General features: G+C 34.4%; 1 protein-coding gene across 1 annotated transcript in view; it reads right to left on the bottom strand.

The window, feature by feature from the left end:
* Positions 1 to 21,955, bottom strand: part of LOC138307502 (guanine nucleotide exchange factor DBS-like) — an 86,969-nt gene that overhangs the window by 39,714 nt on the left and 25,300 nt on the right. Inside the window, 9 exon segments of the mRNA XM_069248286.1 lie at positions 7,312 to 7,434; positions 8,517 to 8,631; positions 9,075 to 9,334; positions 12,281 to 12,397; positions 14,051 to 14,116; positions 14,119 to 14,166; positions 14,864 to 14,954; positions 20,040 to 20,154; positions 21,523 to 21,612. Of these exon segments, the coding sequence (XP_069104387.1) occupies positions 7,312 to 7,434; positions 8,517 to 8,631; positions 9,075 to 9,334; positions 12,281 to 12,397; positions 14,051 to 14,116; positions 14,119 to 14,166; positions 14,864 to 14,954; positions 20,040 to 20,154; positions 21,523 to 21,612 (1,025 nt within the window).

The following is a 21,955-nucleotide window of genomic DNA, read 5'->3' as shown; positions in this document are numbered from 1 at the left end:
ACATTATGACTCAATGATATCCCATATGTTCAAACATTTAGAAGATTAAGTTTTAAAGTGTTAATCTTGGATTCATTGTATTATAAAGTGTTTAGAATTATTTCATACATCATACACTTGTTGCTTAATCCCATTAAGTAATTAGATTAACAATCACAACTTTATTTATACACGTAAGAATATTTTGGCAACGTCCTCTGAAAACTTGCCCATGATCTGTTTCCCAAGCACTTAACTTTCCTGATGATGCAGTGATGACATCATAGCTATAGAAGAAATTCTTCAATAACACACTTTTTTAAGTCCGATTTTCAAATATCTATCCAAAAAACAAAAGCTTTTAAACTTTAGCTCTTTTCCTTAAGATATCTCGAGAAATCAGTTCCGAGCCATGAGAAAGCATTTTTCTTTTGAAATCCAGCCAATTAGAAGTCAACAGGTTGATTTCCTCGGTTTATTTTTGGTTTCACTATTTTCGGTTCTGTTGTTTGTAACATTCCATCACAGGTAAGATAGACATTCCTACATTACTTCAGGGAATGTTCTAAAGATTGGTCAAAACTGCACATGCTGAAGAAAGTTCATTTAATCCGCTAGGGTATCAAAAACCTTTTACTCTTAAGTATATATATATTTCACCATGTTTTTACCATTTATTTTGATGTATACACACAAAATTAAAGTCTATTCATTCAAGTTATTACTAGATAAGTCTGTTTCTATTCAAAACACTTATGTTGAGTGGATAGTATTTTCGCTGATATTTATCGTTAATCCTAAGTGGCGATAGTTTAATTAGGTTTGTAAACTGAATACATTGATCCTTCTATGTTAAATAAGACAGTCTTTGAACACAGCTGAAACTTCTCCACTATCTCAACAATATTCGTGTACTTTTGTCCGTTTTAACATAATCCAGTAAGACTTAATGTCAACAATTTGAATGCTCCACCCGTAGTACGAAACCTCACATTTTCAAATTCTCACGTAATCGAAAATCTTCCATCAATATATACATATAAATCAAAGTTATCTTTACGAATTACAGTCCGAGGTAGGTTCAGTTTGTTTATGTACTTAAATGAATGTTCATTGCTTATTTGTTGTCCGAACTTTTACGTACATTTTGCGGAAAGTCTTCGCATTTTGTAGTCCAATATAAAGAAGAGAGCCTTTGACATTAGATTGCTAATGGTCAATTTGGATTTATTTTATGTAACTGATCGACTTTCACTAAATCTCTAAAGATGATTTGATGTAGTAAAATAAATCTTGTGATCTGAAATCCAATTCCATATACAAGGTTTTAAGACCACAATAGAAATACATTAGGCTTGATGTCCTTGCTTTCAGAAATCCTTTTCTTCAATAATATATTGACAGCGTCAGTTTATTAAAAATGTCCAGCTCTCGATAGTCCAAACAAAAACTGCTTTAAATTTATCAACACAGGATATGGACTTTTGTAGCGATTAAAGAAAATTTTCATTTCCGTGCTTCCTTTGAATCCTTACTGTGAAATCCTATTGTTGTTGAACAATCCAAATGATTATAATCCGTCAGTCTTAAAATTGACTGAGATTGTCCAATACGAGTACAATATAGGAGTGCTTCTGCAGGTTAGCACCTGCAATGACGTACATGACGACCACTAAACGTGATAACTAGTCCTTATTTCTTGAGAGTACATTATACGTTAAAATCTGTAAATAGATTGTGAATCCAGTCGTCGTGGTACCGATCTTCATCAATAATTCACTTTCACTCAAGAAACTTATACTGTAGCACTCGATGCATTACAACACTTAGTAAAAGTGCCTGAAAAGTTGATGACAAGTGAATATTCCAATATTCTCAAGCAATCATTACAAATCTGAGCATTTCAGGCATTCCATACCTGATTTTATAAAAGTCTCGTTAACGAGAAGTAATTAGCACCAGGTGTAGTAGAATCTACCTGATGTAGTTATATACACCTATACCCATGTGACAAGACACCTTTCCTAATTACCCGAGGCAGGGCCAATCAACGACCACCATTACGTAGTCTATAACATCAATTATAGATAATTTGTCTGTGCTGTAAATGTTGATCCTCGGCCCAGACTTGTCTTTGATCTCCTCAAGTCCTCGTTTAACCTCAATGAATTTTTAATTCTCATATTCACTTAAAATCTCAATTTCCATTCCACAAGGAAGTTTGTATTGCTTGAAATCTTGACATTGTTGAAGACAATTTTTATAATCCTTTGTGGGTTTTGTATTCTTCTTACGTGGAATTTTTTATAATTCCTTCAAAGATCTTTTCAATTTTCAAAGATACCTAGATCCATACCTAGATCCGAAACTTTTGGAAGCGTTTGTATATAGAGAAGATCAAAATTGTATTACATATCCTTGAAGATCTTTAAAACTCTATTTTTAAAGATCTCCCTCCTCGATGAAAATTTTCATAAGTCTTTCAATTTTCATTCTATTTCCACGATCCTGTGACTTCCATAGCTGTCCCATTTACGCTATAAATTGAAGTTTTTCTCCAGATAACCATGTTGATGATTCACGATAGGTTTCCGTCGAATTAAAAGTCCCATTAATTTTGTTGGTGACACTGTTTTAAATGGTCAATTTAGTATCCGACACCTCCTTAAAAGCAAAAATAGCCGAACTGTGGCAAACATCAAAGTCTTGAATCATAAAGAACCAATTTAAATCTACATTATATTCGATCAATGATGTAATTCGGAGATACGCAGGTGGCTTGACCGTCCTTTACTGGACAACAGACTGACCGAATTGTCCGTTGGTCAAATACAGTACACTGTTGGGTTAATTCTTACTCCCAATGGAATTTCATAAAAAGTTCTCATGTCAGAAAATCATAAAACTGCTCACGCTTTAAGTAACTATAGCTCCCATTGCCCTTGGGTGACATATTTCTGCCATAAACCACTTTTGGTAGGTATGTGCTATATACATGAACGGTGGTGTGACAAGCCCCAAGCTTGAATGGACACAGGTCAAACACTCTATACACAATACATAAGACTTATTATTTCCAATTCATTGTCCATTAATCAAAGTCAAACTTTGTTGTTATAAGTCCAGTTCATTTTCAAAAGTCAGCATTTCCTTACAGGGTAATCTCATTTCCACTTCTGGCATCAGATGATGCTTAGAATACCACTAGATCTGGATTAGATTCATTCAGAAAGATTCAAAAACCTAATTCTTATTGTTCTGGAGTACATTCAAACTCACAAAAAAAATATATACAAATTTTCAACTTTGATAAATTGAAGACACTTCACATAAGCTATATCAGGATTTTTTTTTGCTGCAATAGTTCCCAAGACATCTGTCTTCCTGTCGACTACATCAATGTATTCAGTGCAATTTGGTTCAAGAAAATACAATTGAACTGAAATTCCAAATTAATCCAAAGTGCTTTCAAATAATTGTGCTTTCATCGATCTTCCAATGCTCCCATGTTCCTGCAGGGTTGATAATCGAATACATTCCATACCTTCTTCAGCATTCATAACAAAGACAGTTTAAGTGTTTTTCATTTTTTACAAAATTTGTCAAGTAATTTCTTAAGTCAATTAAGAAATAGTCTTTATCACATGTATCAATTGTCACCAACTTCCTCCTTCGTGTGTCACTGTATACCAAATTGAATTCAAACTGCAGTTCATAATGAGTGTTAATTATTCACAATGGCGAATTCTAAAACAGCTTCTTTCACACATAAGTAAAATCCATTTCTTGACAACAAAATCAATAAATGGCATCCAATATAATCAAATTAATTAAAATTCTCAAGCAATATTTGGCCCCGCTGACAGTTCCTGCACAGTCATAATATACATCCATCAAACACTCGAATACAGTACTCCAAAATGGTTTCTGTAAAACACTTAGTAAACCATCCTTATTTTGTCGTTACAGTGAACAAGTATACTAGCTACTCTAACGAGCTTACTTTATGGTAAATATGCTTAAATATTGATCATACTTTAATTATTAATCACTTAGGTCCCTGGGAGGTTGGATACATCAAAAATACACTACCGACATAATACCATAACCCTACAAAAACACTTTGTATGATAATACATGTACAAGAAATTTTGCATTTATTTGTCCTAAATATTTTCATTTTCGATTTTTCTGTTCTTCTTTTATTGAAAATTATAAAGAAAGAAAAAAGGGAAAAAAAAAACATTTCCAGGGCCCAAGGGGCATTTACCGTAATCGCCTTTTTAAATAAGTAATTGATTTCCGCTTAAGGAAGAAAGGAAAAAATAATTGTTCTATTTGAAGTTACACATGCATCGGTTGAATAAATATCAATACAATTGATTTTTTTTCTGAAGTCATCCAACTGGAAAAGTTATATTGATACGAAAAGAGTAAGACAATGGTTTTTCTATTCAGTATTGAACTTATTGACTTTGAAATTTTAAACTTTTAAACCCTGGTGTTAAATTTCTAGCATGACCAATGAATAAATGGACCTATATATAATGTATGAATGTTGGAAACAGATGCCTTTGTGTGAAAAAATACTTTGAAAAGTGCTTTACAAGTTTAAGATAAAAGTACCTTTTAAAGGTAACCTGATATGACTGATTTCATCATTGGTATTTATGTTCACAGTTAAAAAGATTTAAACCAGTACATCGTGTTAATGGTATATGAGTATATTGAAATTCATCAAATTTATACATATATATACATATATATATGTATTCGACCCAATACGCGCCCCTCCCCCTTTTTGAGGCCTCAATTTCAATTGCCCTGGCATAAATAAGGACCAAAACTACATAAAATGGTATAAATTTGCAATAATTTTGACTCATTAACACCTTTTTCATTTTTATCAATTTTTTAAGCGCCCTGGGCACTTATTGGGTCGAATACGGTATATATAAAGATGAAATGTGATGGGGAGAACAGCGACAGAAAGTCACTAGGCAATAAAAATAAGTTTCTCTTACCCCATAGAGGGAATATTCACAATTTTACCTGTGTAAGATCTTTCTATCTCACTCTGGGGTAAAGACAACCTAAACCAGATCTTTGAAAATGGAAAAAGAAAAATTCACTGATGTGTAATACAGGACTATTGGCATTGCAAGCCTTCTGTCAGACAACATAAGAACCTAAACTATCTCAGACTGAGATTCGATCTAGCTCCTGTTTTGCACAAAATTAAATGGGGTGAATAATGGTATAACCCCCACCCCCTGGATTTCATGCTCAGGGCATACATGTATAGTCACACAATTCCATAATACCGGTACAAGGATAATGGGACCAAGCATTTTTGGAGAGTAAGTATTGTCTGTTTTATCATTTATTAGGAGAAAAACTGAAATGAGCTTTTATTAGGACCTACATTCGGAAGTAATTCTAAAGATCAAACTCAAAGTGTGCTATGTTTAAGCTCTAATAGCTATACAGCCATACCACTTAAATCTGATGAATTTCCAGACTCCATGGTAATTTTGTGCTTTCAGCTAATGGAAAAACTGTTAGGGTATCAAATTACCACAATTGGATACGGCTTAATATTAAAACTTTTAAAATGGAGATCAATTTGCTTTGCTAAATCATCTTTAAACCACTTGTCTAGTGGACATCTAGGACACTTTAGGGAGGAGCCTGAGGGGTCACCGTGCATGTGCCTCTAATATACCTCTTTTGTTCTTTATGTGGTGCTAAGGTGTCGAAAGATGTTTTGAAATGGACAAGCAAAAATTCTCAGATTATTGATATTCTGTATCACTAATTAGGTCAAAAGTGCATATTTGTACTTTTGCTTTCAATATTTATCCAATAATACCTTTATGAGAACCACACTAAACTGAAAACAATTTCCACAAATCATATCAAATATCATAATTATTGACACGTCGCAAAGACCATACAACCAACTATCATTATAAACACAATTATCCAACGCAGCAAATATGTTTTTTTATGTTGTTATTTCTATTATCGGAACATAGCCAATTACCTAAGGCATTATGGGTAACATTATAAAGAATTAATCTGCCGTAGGTCCTGTTACTGCAAAACTTAATCAATATGGAGCCCATTATGTAGATTATAATTGTGTGGGGTCAGATTTAATTGCTTACATCGTATAATTAAGTGGAGCAATGAAGTTATGTGCTGCAGCTGAGAACTACACGTACTGGAGTGAATGTAGATATTTGTATAGTAACTGGTAAAAACAATTCAGTATGCTAGCTGTCAACATGAAATATATTTATTTCTTGTAACTAAACATATAGGTTTCATTGATCAGATTACTTCTCTGCAATATCTATTAATAATGTCATATATTTTCAGTAGATCAATCGATACACTAAATTTTTTGTTTGTTTTTTTTTTGGTTAAATTAACGTCCTATTAACGGCCAAGGTCATGTAAGGATGACCTCCCATGTATGCAGTATTAGCTTGTATGTTGTGCGAGGTGCATATTTGGGAGACTGCAGTATATTAGTGTTGTGTCTTCATGTATAGTGGAACTCTTGCCCTTTTTTTTATCACAGAAGCATGCTACTGAAGACACCAAACAACACAATTTAAAAAATAAAAAACAAACATCCCTTTCAGTTACTGCATTTGAGAATACATTGTCCTGCACTCAAAGGCACCCAAAAGTTGCAGAGACACACAGTAATTATGATTCCTTAGGTGGATCATTCAAGTTCATGGAAATTAATGGTTACGTGCATGTTTGATCTTACAAATCAATAAATTTCAAAGTGATGTACTTGAACATCAGTCTTAATGAACAGCACACGATTACCTACGGTAAATAGATCAACTAAGATAAGCATTGCCATATGTGGACATGTCCTTGCATCCATTTGGAATCAGAAAATTATGGGAGGAAACAGAATGAGATGGGCCTGTTACATAACTTGTCATGCATATAATGACCTCTCTAGTTGCTCAGATTCACAAGCATATTATATATATATATAATTACTTCATCTTGTCTGTTACTTATTAATTAGTCACTGAAGAAATAAATAAATTATTTTTCTTTGAAATGATCTCTCTCACTTATTGACTGGAATCTAATTGTGGGACACTGATTAAATTAAGTGAATTACTTAAGCTCCAATCAATTTGGAGTAGAAATTAATATTTAAGAAAGATCGAATTTTGAAGTTTTCAGACAACACCAAGGGAGATAACTTCCCTTTTTTTAAGTTTTCAGACAGAATTAAGTGAAATAGCCTAGAATTGTTTTTAAGTTTTCAGTCATCAAGGGAGATAACCCTACCTTAGCCTGCTCCTCAAAGGTGTGGAATTCCTGTATGAGGGTCTCCACCTGTTGTAGGGTCTCCCCCATGTCTGACATCGCCTTCTCTAGCTCCTCAATCCGGTGTTCATAGCTGTACTGGAACTGGAAACCACATATTAACAGGGTAAATAACAAACAACAGACTAATTAAATAACAAACAACAGACTAAATAACAAATGACAGACAAAATAGCAAAACAACAGGATAAATAACAAACAACAGACTAAATAACAAAACAACAGGTTAAATAACAAACAACAGACTAAATAACAAACGACAGAATAATTAACAAAGCAACAGGTTAAATAACAAAACAACAGGTTAAATAACAAACAACAGACTAATTAAATAACAAACAACAGACTAAATAACAAATGACAGACAAAATAGCAAAACAACAGGATAAATAACAAACAACAGACTAAATAACAAAACAACAGGTTAAATAACAAACAACAGACTAAATAACAAACGACAGAATAATAAACAAAGCAACAGGTTATATAACAAAACAACAGGTTAAATAACAAAACAACAGACTAAATAACAAACTACAGACTAAATAACAAAACAACTGGTTAAATAACAAACAACAGACTAAATAACAAACAATAGAATAATTAACAAAGCAACAGCAACAGTTAAATAACAAAACAACAGGTTAAATAACAAACAACAGACTAAATAACAAAACAACATGTTAAATAACAAACAGACTAAATAACAAAGAACAGAATAATTAACAAAGCAACAGGTTAAATAACAAAACAACAGGTCAAATTACAAAACAACAGACTAAATAACAAACAACAGACTAAATAACAAACAACAGACTAAATAACAAACGGTAAATAACAAACGACAGACTAAATAACAAACAACAGACTAAATAACAAACGACAGACTAAGCACCAGGTTAAATAAGAAAACAGCAAGAAAAGCAGGACAGTAGAAGCTGTTTAAATAGATGCTATATTAACCAAAGTTGTCATTAAGTATATCTGAATCTGATCCTGAAATAAATCAGATATCGAGAATCAAAGAAACTAATCAAATATCTTTTAATATTTTCCTTAGTTATCGAAACTATACTTTGATATGAAACCTAATTTTGAAATTTAATGCTTTAAAAATTTGATTTGGGTAAATTGTGTATTTGATATATCATACAAATTACGCCTACCAATTTAAATTCTTCTTCGAACTGACGAAGCTGTAGTGACTGTTTGAGACGTTTTTCATGTATCTCCCAAAACCTCTCAAAATTTGATTTTGTTTCTTCCAACTGTAAAAGTAGCCTGTAAAGATAAGATGAGAACAATAAAGGCTTTGTGATGTCAAATTTTGGAGTATGTAAAATAGCTGAACTTTAGGAAAAATGTAAAGAATGGAATTAGAAAAGTAGTTAAGAAAAGAAAATTTGGTTTACTTGTGTGCAAGGTTATGGGTATTATATGACATCCCTCGAAAGCCATTGTCTTTAAGATTTTTTTTTTTTAAAGAATTTAGAAGATATATATCCATATTGTTTAGAGAAAGTTTATCTCGATTTGAACTTGGGCTAAACAAACCACTAGTGTCACAATATCTGCACACTGAAAGTGAGATAGCTATAACAATGACACATACTTTCTATTTTATAAGATCATTTTTATCCAGTTTTTATTTAGCTACAAATTTATCAAAAACACATTTAATCCATATCTTGAGGAGACATTCATTTAACTATACATTATTGTACCTTTCTAGGTTGAGAACATGTGTTTGATGAATCAGCGGCGTGCGAGGGTTATCTCCCTTAATACAGCTAAGTATGGTCTTCCCGTGATCGTCAGAGGACATGAGATCGTTAATTATTTCTTTTCGGCCCATTATATGGTCATGGATGAGTGCTTCTGTTCCTTTTACGTTGTTAGGAACTTCCATCTCCTGGAACTTCTTCACCAACACCGCAATAGCAGTCGCAATTTTTTCACTGTTCGTAGAGAACTTTTCAACAGCCTGAGAAAAACAGTTCAATTTTTAATAAAATCTGATACATAAAAAATAAAAACAAAACTTTTTAATATAAACTGTACTTAAAAGCTTTCTGGTGCTAAATTGATTTTCAAATTGACCCTCATTTCATAAAATTCATCTTTATCTCCCATAATATTACAATATTCTCTCAGCAAGTATGTAGGTATGTCAGAGTTATCCCCCTTATCATATAAATTCTATATGTTTGTACAAAACCTATGCTAAGGGTAAAAATACCAACAGCAGTGAAAATTCATGCGTTTGAAGTATTCATGATGATGTTTTCCTCTTTTGTTTCTTTTACAAATGTGTTCATAAGCTTTTTGAGTGGGTGTAGATACAAAAAAAAACCAAAATCAGATTTCATTAATGCCCACACCTCTCTATGGAATCTGAGGATGGGACAACGTACTATAAAGACAAGACAGAAACGAGACAATTAAAGACGGGACGGAATCAAACAGGATTTGTACAAGATGACGCAGTGGGAAGTTTATACTGATGGTAACACATTATGGTCCCTCCCTAACTTATTATAAAACACATTACATTGAACATCCAACCTGTAATATGGCTAACTTCAACACAATTTGACCTGAATTTGGATCACTTGGCTTTAAAAACATTTTTCTTTGTCTCTACTTGGTGGTCTTTATAGACAACTTTGACTGTGCATGTCATTGATATAAAACATTATCAATATAACTCGCTGACAAGAGATGTGAAATAAGATTATCATGCCTGCTTCATTGTCTGACCGTCACTAGTTTTGTTGGAGATTTTTTCTGCTGATATTGCATATTTCTTTTATCTACAGTCATAAACGTCAAATTACAAGGAGATATTCTGTCACATCTATCAGTACTATATAAATACTATCTGCCAGTGTTCAAGTATTTGCAATCTATTCAAACATTTTACTTATTTTAGCAAAGTCGAAAATTCACCATCGGCAGTAAAATAACATATCAGCTTCCATACTGTACTCAGTAGCGCTTATTACCATTGCATTGTAAAAATAATACTCACAACAAGCATTAAATGAAATATTTTTGTTGTCTTCTTGTCTCCGGGGTTTGTTAAAATCTGAACGTTTTTGTAAATTTATATCTCAATGAATTTTGGTTTCGTCCCGTCATTTGTTTACAACATTAGCAACGTCACGAAGACGCTTGTAATCCCATGTCTTCCGTTCACCTAATCACTGACAGGTTAATAAAAACCAACATATAGCGCTTGGACGGTAAGCGAATATTTGTAAACGGAAAGCTCCGTGCTTAATTTGAAAAAAAAAAGATATTGATAGAGAGACTAATTTGGCAAAACTATTAATGATTAGCTCCAGATAAATTTCGAAGCGTCGCTTCAAAAAATAAAGATGGCGTTGAAAAAAGAAACGAGTGCGCATCTTTTTTCGGGCAGTTAATATTTTGCACTGTCAAAAATACACTATCACCCGTTGCTAGGGGGTTACTACGAATGTGTTTTATTGTCTCCCATTGTTATAATGCCAAATGACGTGTGATTGTGTAAAATACCAAATATCTCTCGGCAAATCAGAATGCAGGATTCTCACTTGAGGTATAATAAATTAACTTATCCAAGGGTATCTATTGCCAAATTTTTTTTATGTACAAAAAAAAAACTTTAAAATACACACATTTTCACAAATTGAAATCAATTATCCTAATCATAGTTTTAATTTCTTTGTTTATACTGGTGAGGTGAGACCAGCATTTTATTGGTTTGTTTACAGTTAAAAACTCAGATAAGGTAGCTATTCATTCCCTGAGGAAGTCTTCTGAGGTTTTTGTATTGATTTCTTTCCAGTATTACAAATATCCATGTACACAGTGAACTGGAGAAACTCAGCCATTCTGAATTACACATTGGAAATCTTCGGTGTTATATCTAACCAAACCTATAGCAGTATGTTGTCTACACACTAAATACAATGTATATATTTGGGATAAGCTACATAAGTCAGTTTTAAGAATTCCATTCAATTTGCAGGATTGCCAAATATTTTAATTTGAACAGTTACTATGTGTTTATTTTCAAATTTAACCATTAATCATATAATTAATGCTTTATAATGACATGTAAGCATATACCGTATTTTACCCAATTAAAGCGTCAATATCCCTATAAGCCCTCTCTTCCTTTTTGAGGCCTCAATTTCAATTGCCTGGGTATAAATAAATATAAAAACTACACAAAACTGTATAGGTTTGCAATGATTTTGTCTTATTAAGCACATTTCGTTTTTTCAATTTTTTAAACGCCCTGGGCGCTTATTCGGTCCATTACGGAATATACTCTAGATAAGATACTGAATTTAATTAATATCCTAAACTTATTATTCAGGCATCACTTTAAACTTCACGATTCTTTGATTTGTATGCTTTATTAAAATCTTAGTAAGCATGTTGGGAGTAATTAAATAAGTACAAATTTAAATTTAATAATGTTGTTCTTTATATTGATTTTTCTTTTTTTAATTAAACTATTCAGCACCTTATGAAAACATGTGTCCCTATAAACAGAATTTGGCGATATGAACGAGGTCATTATAGAGTTATTTTAATCATTTGTTCCGCGAATGTGATGGCGGATGGCGGAAAGCGGGTTTGGCGGTATGACGGGTGTATTTGCATGGAAGGAAATCCGTTCTTAATAAATTTGTGGCGGTAAGCGGGTTTGGCGGTATGACGGGTGTATTTGCATGGAAGGAAATCCGTTCTGAATAAATTTGTGGTGATATAAGCGGGTTTGGCGGTAAATCGGGTGGCGATATAACGGGGTTTTACTGTAATTGATACAATATCTGATTTGAAATATTTTAACAATATATATATTTAGATATTGATTTTTTGTTTTATTAACCCCAACTGACAAACTCAAAATGAGTCTAATTTGGTAACTTACAGCTCGATGTTGAGTCCATTCATTAGCATCATATTCAAGCTGACCTCCGACTTCTGTGGTCAGCTGACTTGGGTCAATATACTCGAACATCTGGTTTGGGTCATTACACATCACAACCTGTTCAAATCAACCAATCAGGAGCAATGTTGAAATTAAATAATCAGGAGTATTGCTCAAATCAACCAATCACAAACAGTGTGGATTAATATAATGTCAAGGTCAACTGACCATGAAAGAATGTCAAGTTCAACTGACCATGAAAGAATGTCAAGTTCATCTGACCACAAACTGAATTAACAGTTAAGGCCAAAGTAATTATACAACATTACCTATAATCTATGACAATGGTAATCTTTGTGATACCTCTACCTATAACTATTACACATATGATAAATAAGAAATGGGAAAATAATATTTTGAAAAAAAAAATGAAAAAAACAACAACTTTGAAATTGAGATTTTATCCTAAAATGCTCCATCGCTACCATAGCTACAATTTAGCGGATCCCTCACTCTCAGATTCACCTTAGATACCGATTTAAAACATTGGAGAAGTTGAAACAATAAACGCTGCCATTACAATATATCAAGGGAGATGAAAGCTCTAGAAGAACGCCATTAAAATGGCAACGAAATGTCTAGGTCTTTTTTTTATCAATTCTACAGAAGATGGAAAGATTGACTTGAGTCGCATGAAGTGCTGATCGATTTTGATCCTTACAAAACAAATGTAATTACACCATAGAAATCCATAAAATCTAAGGACGAACTTTAAAACTTTAGAAAAAGGATTTCAATTTGTGGAATGATCTTTGAAAGCATATTTTTCTTCCTTTCCTGTCTCCTTTTTAACCATTTTTATATTTGTCTTCCTTTTAAACATTCTGAGTCATCACAACAAAGTGATCTGAATGATAATTAATGTCATATTATTCAATACTAAAATGATTTATTCCTTCTAAACTGCAGGCAGCTTTAACTAAATCATTGGATGTCGCCCCTATATTGATTTTAACATCATGGTTACAGTTTAGCTGCTCTAGGGGATATTTCCACAGCAGTTCCGTTCAAAGTCTAACTGCAATAAATGCAGAGTTTCTTATTTTACCATGTAATTATACAAACAATTTGAATATCTATGGAAAGATATAAAAATAACAGAATTTAGCAAATTCCATTTACAATTAGTATAACCTGCAGCTGATACAAGATTTATGATATTTCTAGGGTTTTGGAGGACCTATATTAAGGCTGCATGACATTCTACAAATAGTCCTCCATCTTCCTGCCCTAGCAGCCAAGTTTATAAGGTGTCTCGCCCATTCCCATGAGGCCTGTAGCTAATGTAATGACCTCTTGGCTAATTTATGGTCAAGTTGCTGAAGATGTCCTACAATTGACCACTAACCTTTCACCTCTTGACCATGGTTCATGTAGTGAAATAAGTAATAAGCTGTCTGAAATTGACCACTTACTAATTATAGCATACCACCTTTGGACCAAGATGGCAAAGAGGTTAATGTGTCTGACATTTTTTCACTTGCCCTCCATCTCTGGACTTTTTGAGTTTTGACATTTTTTAGCTTTACACATACAATAAGGACAATTATAACAGACATGCATGGCAATCACAGAAACACAAGATTTCTATAACTTGTTTGGAAAATATCTAGTAAAAATTTGCTCAGAACAATATTTTATAGTAAGCTCTGACCTTGAGACTTTGTCTCAGGTGACCTAAAAACTGCTCACAACATTGTTATAACTGACCTTGAACTCAAGTTCCTCTTTAACAAATTTTGATCTCATGTCTGCGAAAGCCCTCTGGAAGAAACAACGTGGGGTTGTAGTAAAAAGACAACCTGTAGATGCTTGGGGAAAAAGTCTTGAAACAGACCAAAATAAAGATATTAACTAATTCATATCAATTGCAAAACAAGTTATGCAACTTATACCAATCACGTATGTCTGCCAGGTAAAAGGTTAACTGTTCTTTTTCACTTTTAAGCCAATGGCGAAAACTAAGTGTTTCAGTGACCATAAAAATAAAGTGTTATGTACCCAACCTTATCATGATAGATACAGCTGTCTTCATGATCTTACATAGTATACACATTTTTGCATTACCGTATTCATCCCAATAAGGACCACCATTGACCGATCGCCAGGTGTAATATAGTCACGCCTCGTCCTCGCAAACACACGTGTTTCTATTCAATGTCGGAGCAAACATCGTAGCACACACAATACAAAATGCAAAGTCCCGTGCGATTTGATTGACAGCTGGCGATCCGTCAAATCCTGTAAACTCTGGGGGACATCTCTTTATTGAGAGCTGCCACAATAATGCCAATGATTAACCTTGATGTAAATTCAGACTGAAGCTGTGAAAATCATATCTGATTTCTTTTATAAATTGATTAATGGCTTAATTTGCAATAAATTTGTAAATGGTTATTGGTTAGTTCAAATTTGGTTCATTTTTGTTTTTTATTTTTAAGTGCCTAAGATGCTTATTGGGTTGAATATGGTGTGTAGTCTTAAAAGGTCAAACGGAACTGTTAGACTGAAATATATACTTACAGACATTTTAAGAAGAAGGTTTTTAACGGAACTCCATCCTGCCTGTCGTCTGTCCAGTACGATAACAAAGCCCAGCTCTGTCTCATGAAGTCTACAATGAGAGTATAAAAGTAAAATACAGAATACAAAAAGAACCTTCCTTATTTACAGCCTCTGTATAAAGACCACCTCCTCATTCAGACTTCTTTCTGAGGGTCATAGATGGTTAATTTTAACACAATTTGACCTGTGTATTAAGACCACTTGGCCATAAAAAAATTTGTTTGGCTCTCTCTTGGATGCATTGCATTTATAGGCATCTTTCGCTGTACACAATTTTGGCAATGTGAATTGTTATTTAAAGACAATTTGGAAATACCGTATTCGACCCAATAAGTGCCCAGGGCGTTTGAAAAATGAAAATGTGCTAATAAGACGAAAATATTGCAAACCTTTACAATTTTGTGTAGTTTTTGACCTTATTAATGCCTAAGGGCAAATGAAATTGAGGCTTCAAAAAGGGAGAAGGACGCTTATAGGGACATGGGCGCTTACTGGATCGACTACGGTAATTTAAATTTTACAGATTTTAGTATAGATTTAGATATCCCAACAGTTTGATAGGCTGCTCTAATGTGAAGACAATCTAGAACCCTTTTGCAAACAATTTTTTGGATCACAAAAATTGGATTTAAAAATTAAGGCATGAGTGGTATAGTCTAATTGGCTTGATTTTATAAATTTAAAATGTAAAACAATTCCAGAATATTTAAACCAGCAACATTCAGTACACATGTCACAATTCAGTTAACATCCCAGACAGTTGAGAAATTGAAAGACCTAGATGGATTTTATAGAGAGAATCAGACAGACAAAACCAACAGATGTGAATGGTGACCACTGAACGTTTTCATGTCAGGTGTCAAGAAAGATGGAATCCAGCATGTCCAAATTGCCCAGTGCGATAACATTGTGTGGCCTATCACACGTTAATGTGGACTGATATGAAGTTATGGACCCAATATCAGATTTTTTCTTACATTGATTTAATCTCCAAGGCGAAAAGTCATAAAATGGCAGTATTACATGTCTGTGTACAAAATCAATATTTGTATTGAATCTTATAACCTATGTCCCCTTTTTCATTTGTATAATAATTAATTTTTTTCCCCACAGAGTTGGCAAGTATCCCATGCCATGAGTATATGAACCAAAACTCTATATGTGCCTGTGTTTGATCAATCTGATGTACAAGAAAGGGCAGACTATATAATATATAGTCACTGTTTCCGAAATCAATATACATATGTAGACTCAGGGGCCATGCCCCAGAGGCCGAGTGGTTAAGGTGTCCCGACATATTATCACAATTTTTTTAAGCCATCCACCTCTGGGTCACTAGTTTGAATCTCATGTGGGGCAGTTGGTAGGTACTAAAGACTGGTTGATGGTTTTTCTCCACGTACTCCGGCTTTCCTTCACCATCTAAACCTTATAGGCATGTCCCTAAATGACCCTCCTAGCTGTTCATAAGACGTTAAAATAATCATAATCAATATCTATTATAAACTTGGATATGAATCTAGAGGATGATCTTATCTGTAATACATAAACATGGAAGTTGTTAAAACCTTTAAATTATGACAATACATATTCGTAATAAATCCATCTTTGTTCATATTACAATCTTCAGTGGGTTGGATGTGTTTACTTAGTATTATACATCTTATTTTTACAGCCAGGGTCAAATTTAAATTAAGGATGTGCCAGGTTTAGGAAGTGGAAAAAAGCTGAAGTTCCAAGAGAAAAACCACCAACCAGCCTTTTGTACCTAGCAATTGCCACACAATGGGTTACAAACTTGCAACCCAAAGGTGGAGGGCTAGTGGTAATGTGTCTAGCATCCAGGGCTTAAATAAGGGCTACAAATATCTTAATGCGAAAATGAATGACTCTACATGTCCTTCATTAAAGTTCATAGGGATAACCAATACAAATTAATTAACTGACTTCTCAATAATCATGTAGTTTAGCATGCTAATGCCAATGGATGCATGATTATTATGTTTTACTCATTCACCCCTGAAAATTCATAACGAACTGTCCCACCCTTTGAATCAGAAGAGTTCAAACGTATCTTCAGGGACGAAATAGTAAAAGTAATGTTTGTGATCTTCATTCAATATCACATATGAGTCAATTTCAAAAATCTGTTTGTTTATAAATGGTATTACAGAATAAATAAATGGAATTGAAGGCCCGGCTGGGTGTCTTATTCAGGAGCGAGCTGCAATCAATTTTGAAATCCGTATACCAATTCCCGGGAAAGCCTCCAACCAAGGATAGAAGCTCAACATTTACCAAGATATTCTGACCAGGAGACCAATATTGCATTTTATTTATTTATACCTGTTCAGTGCCTAAACACATGTAGTAATACATGCATGTAAATTTCACATTTGAATGAGTGCACAATTGCTCTCAATTGCATGTTGTGTACTGTGTTTCTCATAGAGATGAGTAAAACCTATACTCTCTCCAGTGAATATGGCATTGATTGTGTCTAGGATTGCAAACACCGCCAGACCAGTAATTATTGGGATACTGACAGATGAGTAAACACTACAAATCCCCAGGTCTGTTTCTGCGTCTATCTCCTGGATACAGAACTGAAACGCTGTTTTCAGCATAGCATTGTGAACCAAGATGAAATAAACCTCTTGTCATATATCAAATAGCCAATTTATTGTCAATGAGGATCGGCCCAAACATCATTATAACTGGAGGACAACCTGATAGCTGAAATGATACACGAGGCTATCAAATCTCTATATCATTACAAGAGTCAATCTACTGCAAAACAGACAGGCTACAGTGGAGAGAATATCTTTTGGTTTATTTTTTGCAAATATTTGTCTACACTTCATTTATCATCAAATAAACTTTGTCTAGCAATTACGACGGCAAATTTGTGAACTGTTTCATCTTTTCTACATTAAAACAAGTTTTGGAAGATTAACTTTAGCGCATAAAAATTAAAATTTATCAATATAAGAAGATTTATATTTATTTACAGAGATAAATATTTGCATACTTACATGGTCGCGAAAAGTCAATGACTCGCAAAAGAAAGTTTTTTTTATAATAATATACAATAAGCTATCATCGATTGCACTTGATTTTAAAGCAGACACTTCTTCATTCGTATCGAATTGTGACTATTTTCTACTTTTGTACTTACAGCAGGATACAAGACAGGTAGAGGACTATTTTCTTGTACTTACAGCAGGATACAAGAGAGGTAGTGGACTATTTTCTTGTACTTACGGCAGGATACAAGAGAGGTAGTGGACTATTGTCTTGTACTTACGGTGGGATACAAAAGAGGTAGTGGACTATTTTCTTCTACTTACGACGGGATACAAGAGAGGTAGTGGACTATTGTCTTGTACTTACGGTGGGATACAAGAGAGGTAATGGACTATTTTCTTGTACTTACGGCGGGATACAAGAGAGGTAATGGACTATTTTCTTGTACTTACGGCGGGATACAAGAGAGGTAGTGGACTATTTTCTTGTACTTACAGCAGGATACAAGAGAAGTAGTGAATTTTTCTACTTACGACGGATGCAGAGAGGTAGTGGACTATTGTCTTGTACTTACGGTGGATTGGACTATTTTCTTGTACTTACGGGGATACAAAGAGGTAGTGGACTATTTTCTTTACTTACGACGGGATACAAGAGAGGTAGTGGACTATTTTCTTGTACTTACGGCGGGATACAAGAGAGGTAGTGGACTATTTTCTTGTACTTACGGCAGGATACAAGAGAGGTAGTGGACTATTTTCTTGTACTTACGGCAGGATACAAGAGAGGTAGTGGACTATTTTCTTGTACTTACGGCGGGATACAAGAGAGGTAGTGGACTATTTTCTTGTACTTACGGCGGGATACAAGAGAGGTAGTGGACTATTTTCTTGTACTTACGGCAGGATACAAGAGAGGTAGTGGACTATTTTCTTGTACTTACGACGGGGGATACAAGAGAGGTAGTGGACTATTTTCTTGTACTTACGGCGGGATACAAGAGAGGTAGTGGACTATTTTCTTGTACTTATGGCAGGATACAAGAGAGGTAGTGGACTATTTTCTTGTACTTATGGCAGGATACAAGAGAGGTAGTGGACTATTTTCTTGTACTTACGGCAGGATACAAGAGAGGTAGTGGACTATTTTCTTGTACTTACGGCGGGATACAAGAGAGGTAGTGGACTATTTTCTTGTACTTATACGGTGATACAAGCGAGGTAGTGGACTATTTTCTTGTACATTACGGCGGGATACAAGAGAGGTAGTGGACTATTTTCTTGTACTTACGGCGGGATACAAGAGAGGTAGAGGACTATTTTCTTGTACTTACGGCAGGATACAAGAGAGGTAGTGGACTATTTTCTTGTACTTACGGCGGGATACAAGAGAGGTAGAGGACTATTTTCTTGTACTTATAGGCAGGATACAAGAGAGGTAGTGGACTATTTTCTTGTACTTACGGCGGGATACAAGAGAGGTAGTGGACTATTTTCTTGTACTTACGGCAGGATACAAGAGAGGTAGTGGACTATTTTCTTGTACTTATGGCAGGATACAAGAGAGGTAGTGGACTATTTTCTTGTACTTACGGTGGGATACAAGAGAGGTAGTGGACTATTTTCTTGTACTTACGGCGGGATACAAGAGAGGTAGAGGACTATTTTCTTGTACTTACGGCGGGATACAAGAGAGGTAGTGGACTATTTTCTTGTACTTACGGCGGGATACAAGAGAGGTAGTGGACTATTTTCTTGTACTTACGGCGGGATACAAGAGAGGTATGGACTATTTTCTTGTACTTACGGCGGGATACAAGAGAGGTAGTGGACTATTTTCTTGTACTTACGGCGGGATACAAGAGAGGTAGTGGACTATTTTCTTGTACTTACGGCAGGATACAAGAGAGGTAGTGGACTATTTTCTTGTACTTACGGCGGGATACAAGAGAGGTAGTGGACTATTTTCTTGTACTTACGGCGGGATACAAGAGAGGTAGTGGACTATTTTCTTGTACTTACGGCAGGATACAAGAGAGGTAGTGGACTATTTTCTTGTACTTACGGCGGGATACAAGAGAGGTAGTGGACTATTTTCTTGTACTTACGGCGGTATACAAGAGAGGTAGTGGACTATTTTCTTGTAGTCATTGTCGGTAATGTCAGGCTGCTGAGGGTTTTCTGGAAACGTCATGATGGGCGCCCCATTTTTTGCCTTCCCTCCTACAATGATAAAATGAAGGCGTACATTTCATGCAATTCTTCTATCTGTTTAAATCAGAACTGTAAAGTTAGATCGTTGAACTCACATGCAGCTTTCATTGACAATTATTGGAGGATGATAGTCAAATAAATACCATGCAGCTTTAATCTAATGCAACTATCACTTTAAGTTTAATTTGATTTTGTCCGATTAGCATTCATTCTATCATCATCAATTGCCAACTGAATGCAGTTTACTGTTTTTCGTCTTTACATTTGATAACTATTTAATAAGAAAATACCAAAAGTATTTGGATCTATAATAAATAAACATGTCATTACCGTCAAGGACAGAACCGGTCTTTTCAACAGCTATCGCCGTAATATATAGTGTGAACTAAAAATGAAGCTCTCATACCAGCAAAAAAATACACCATTGCCTTTTTATAATTACTTATTCTGTGTGGTCCATATCAGCTTTCTGCAAGGCCTTTTTAGTAATCATAGGAATGTCATTAAAACACTTGAGCCTATTTGACCTGAGTGACCTTAAATGAATGTCAAGGTCATTCTTTTAAACTATTTTAGGTACCTAGGCTGATTCATCCCAGCATATATCTTACACACAGGACATAAACAAGTTTCTCTGACTATCAGTCATTGCAATGAACAAGCGCTTAATTAGACTTAAGACTTAATTACATATGCTTAACTCCTTTGATCTTGAATGAAGGTCAAGGTAACCCATGTGAACAATTTTGCAATACAATCACATTAGATCAAGTGAGGCTTTAATTTGTCTCAATTAAGTGACTTAAAGATTAAAGTTACATGGAAATCAGAATAATCTGGTCATGTGGTCATCATATGTTTTCAAAAGTTAAATTTGATTGAAATGATAAAAAAACAACTTATAATAATATTTTCAACTTCTTAAAGATGCCCAAAACATTATCTTAAAACACAGTCATTCTCTGTAGTTGGTAATAGGCCTAATAAAGAATCTACATAGTTAGAAATGGATTACAGAAAATATGAGTACATCGCCAGAAAGTGACCCAAAATGGGATGTTGTACGTATATGTAACCCTGGTCAATAATAGCCGTAATATATCGCTCGGCTAGAAAGAACTTCTCTTTAGCTCGATCGGTTGAGCGTCAGACTAGTAACCTACAGGTCCTGAGTTCGATCCCTGGCAGAGGCAGGTATTAAATTTATTGTAAATCCTGCACCCTGCTACATATAAACATCTATCATATCAAAGATAACAAAATTATGGCCAGCTGTGCTGCCTTATGAATCCACACCTCCTATAAATTGCTCTACTATATGCCCTATCTTATACCCAAACTTTCCTGCTACCCATCTACACCCGACCCTATACTCACCAGACACGAAGGCAAACTTGGCCTGCAGCAGTTGAGCCACATCTAGGACACTATAGGGACAGGCGACCTCCACCATTGTTTCCTCACATTCTGTAAGTATACAAAAACATGGAGTAATTAATTATTCATACATTATTGTACAACACTCCTCACTCAGGGGAGATCACTGTGTTTCAACCTGCCATTTTACAGATTGAACATTATATCCGGTGTGGTGTAATATTATGTCAATATAATCTGGGCAATTTGTCTTCCGTAGGGACCTAGGGACGCGGATACGGTAAATATCATGAAATTATGTTGACGCGGATACGGTAAATATCATGAAATTATGTTGGCATGTATATATACACTAGTTCAATGTGCCAATGACCTACTGTGGTAAATTTCATACAATTTACATAGTACAAAACAGATATACATATTTTCTATG

The sequence above is a fragment of the Argopecten irradians genome, chromosome 14, assembly GCF_041381155.1.
Source record: "Argopecten irradians isolate NY chromosome 14, Ai_NY, whole genome shotgun sequence".
NCBI lineage: Eukaryota > Metazoa > Mollusca > Bivalvia > Pectinida > Pectinidae > Argopecten > Argopecten irradians.
This window is presented reverse-complemented; position numbering and strand designations above follow the sequence as displayed.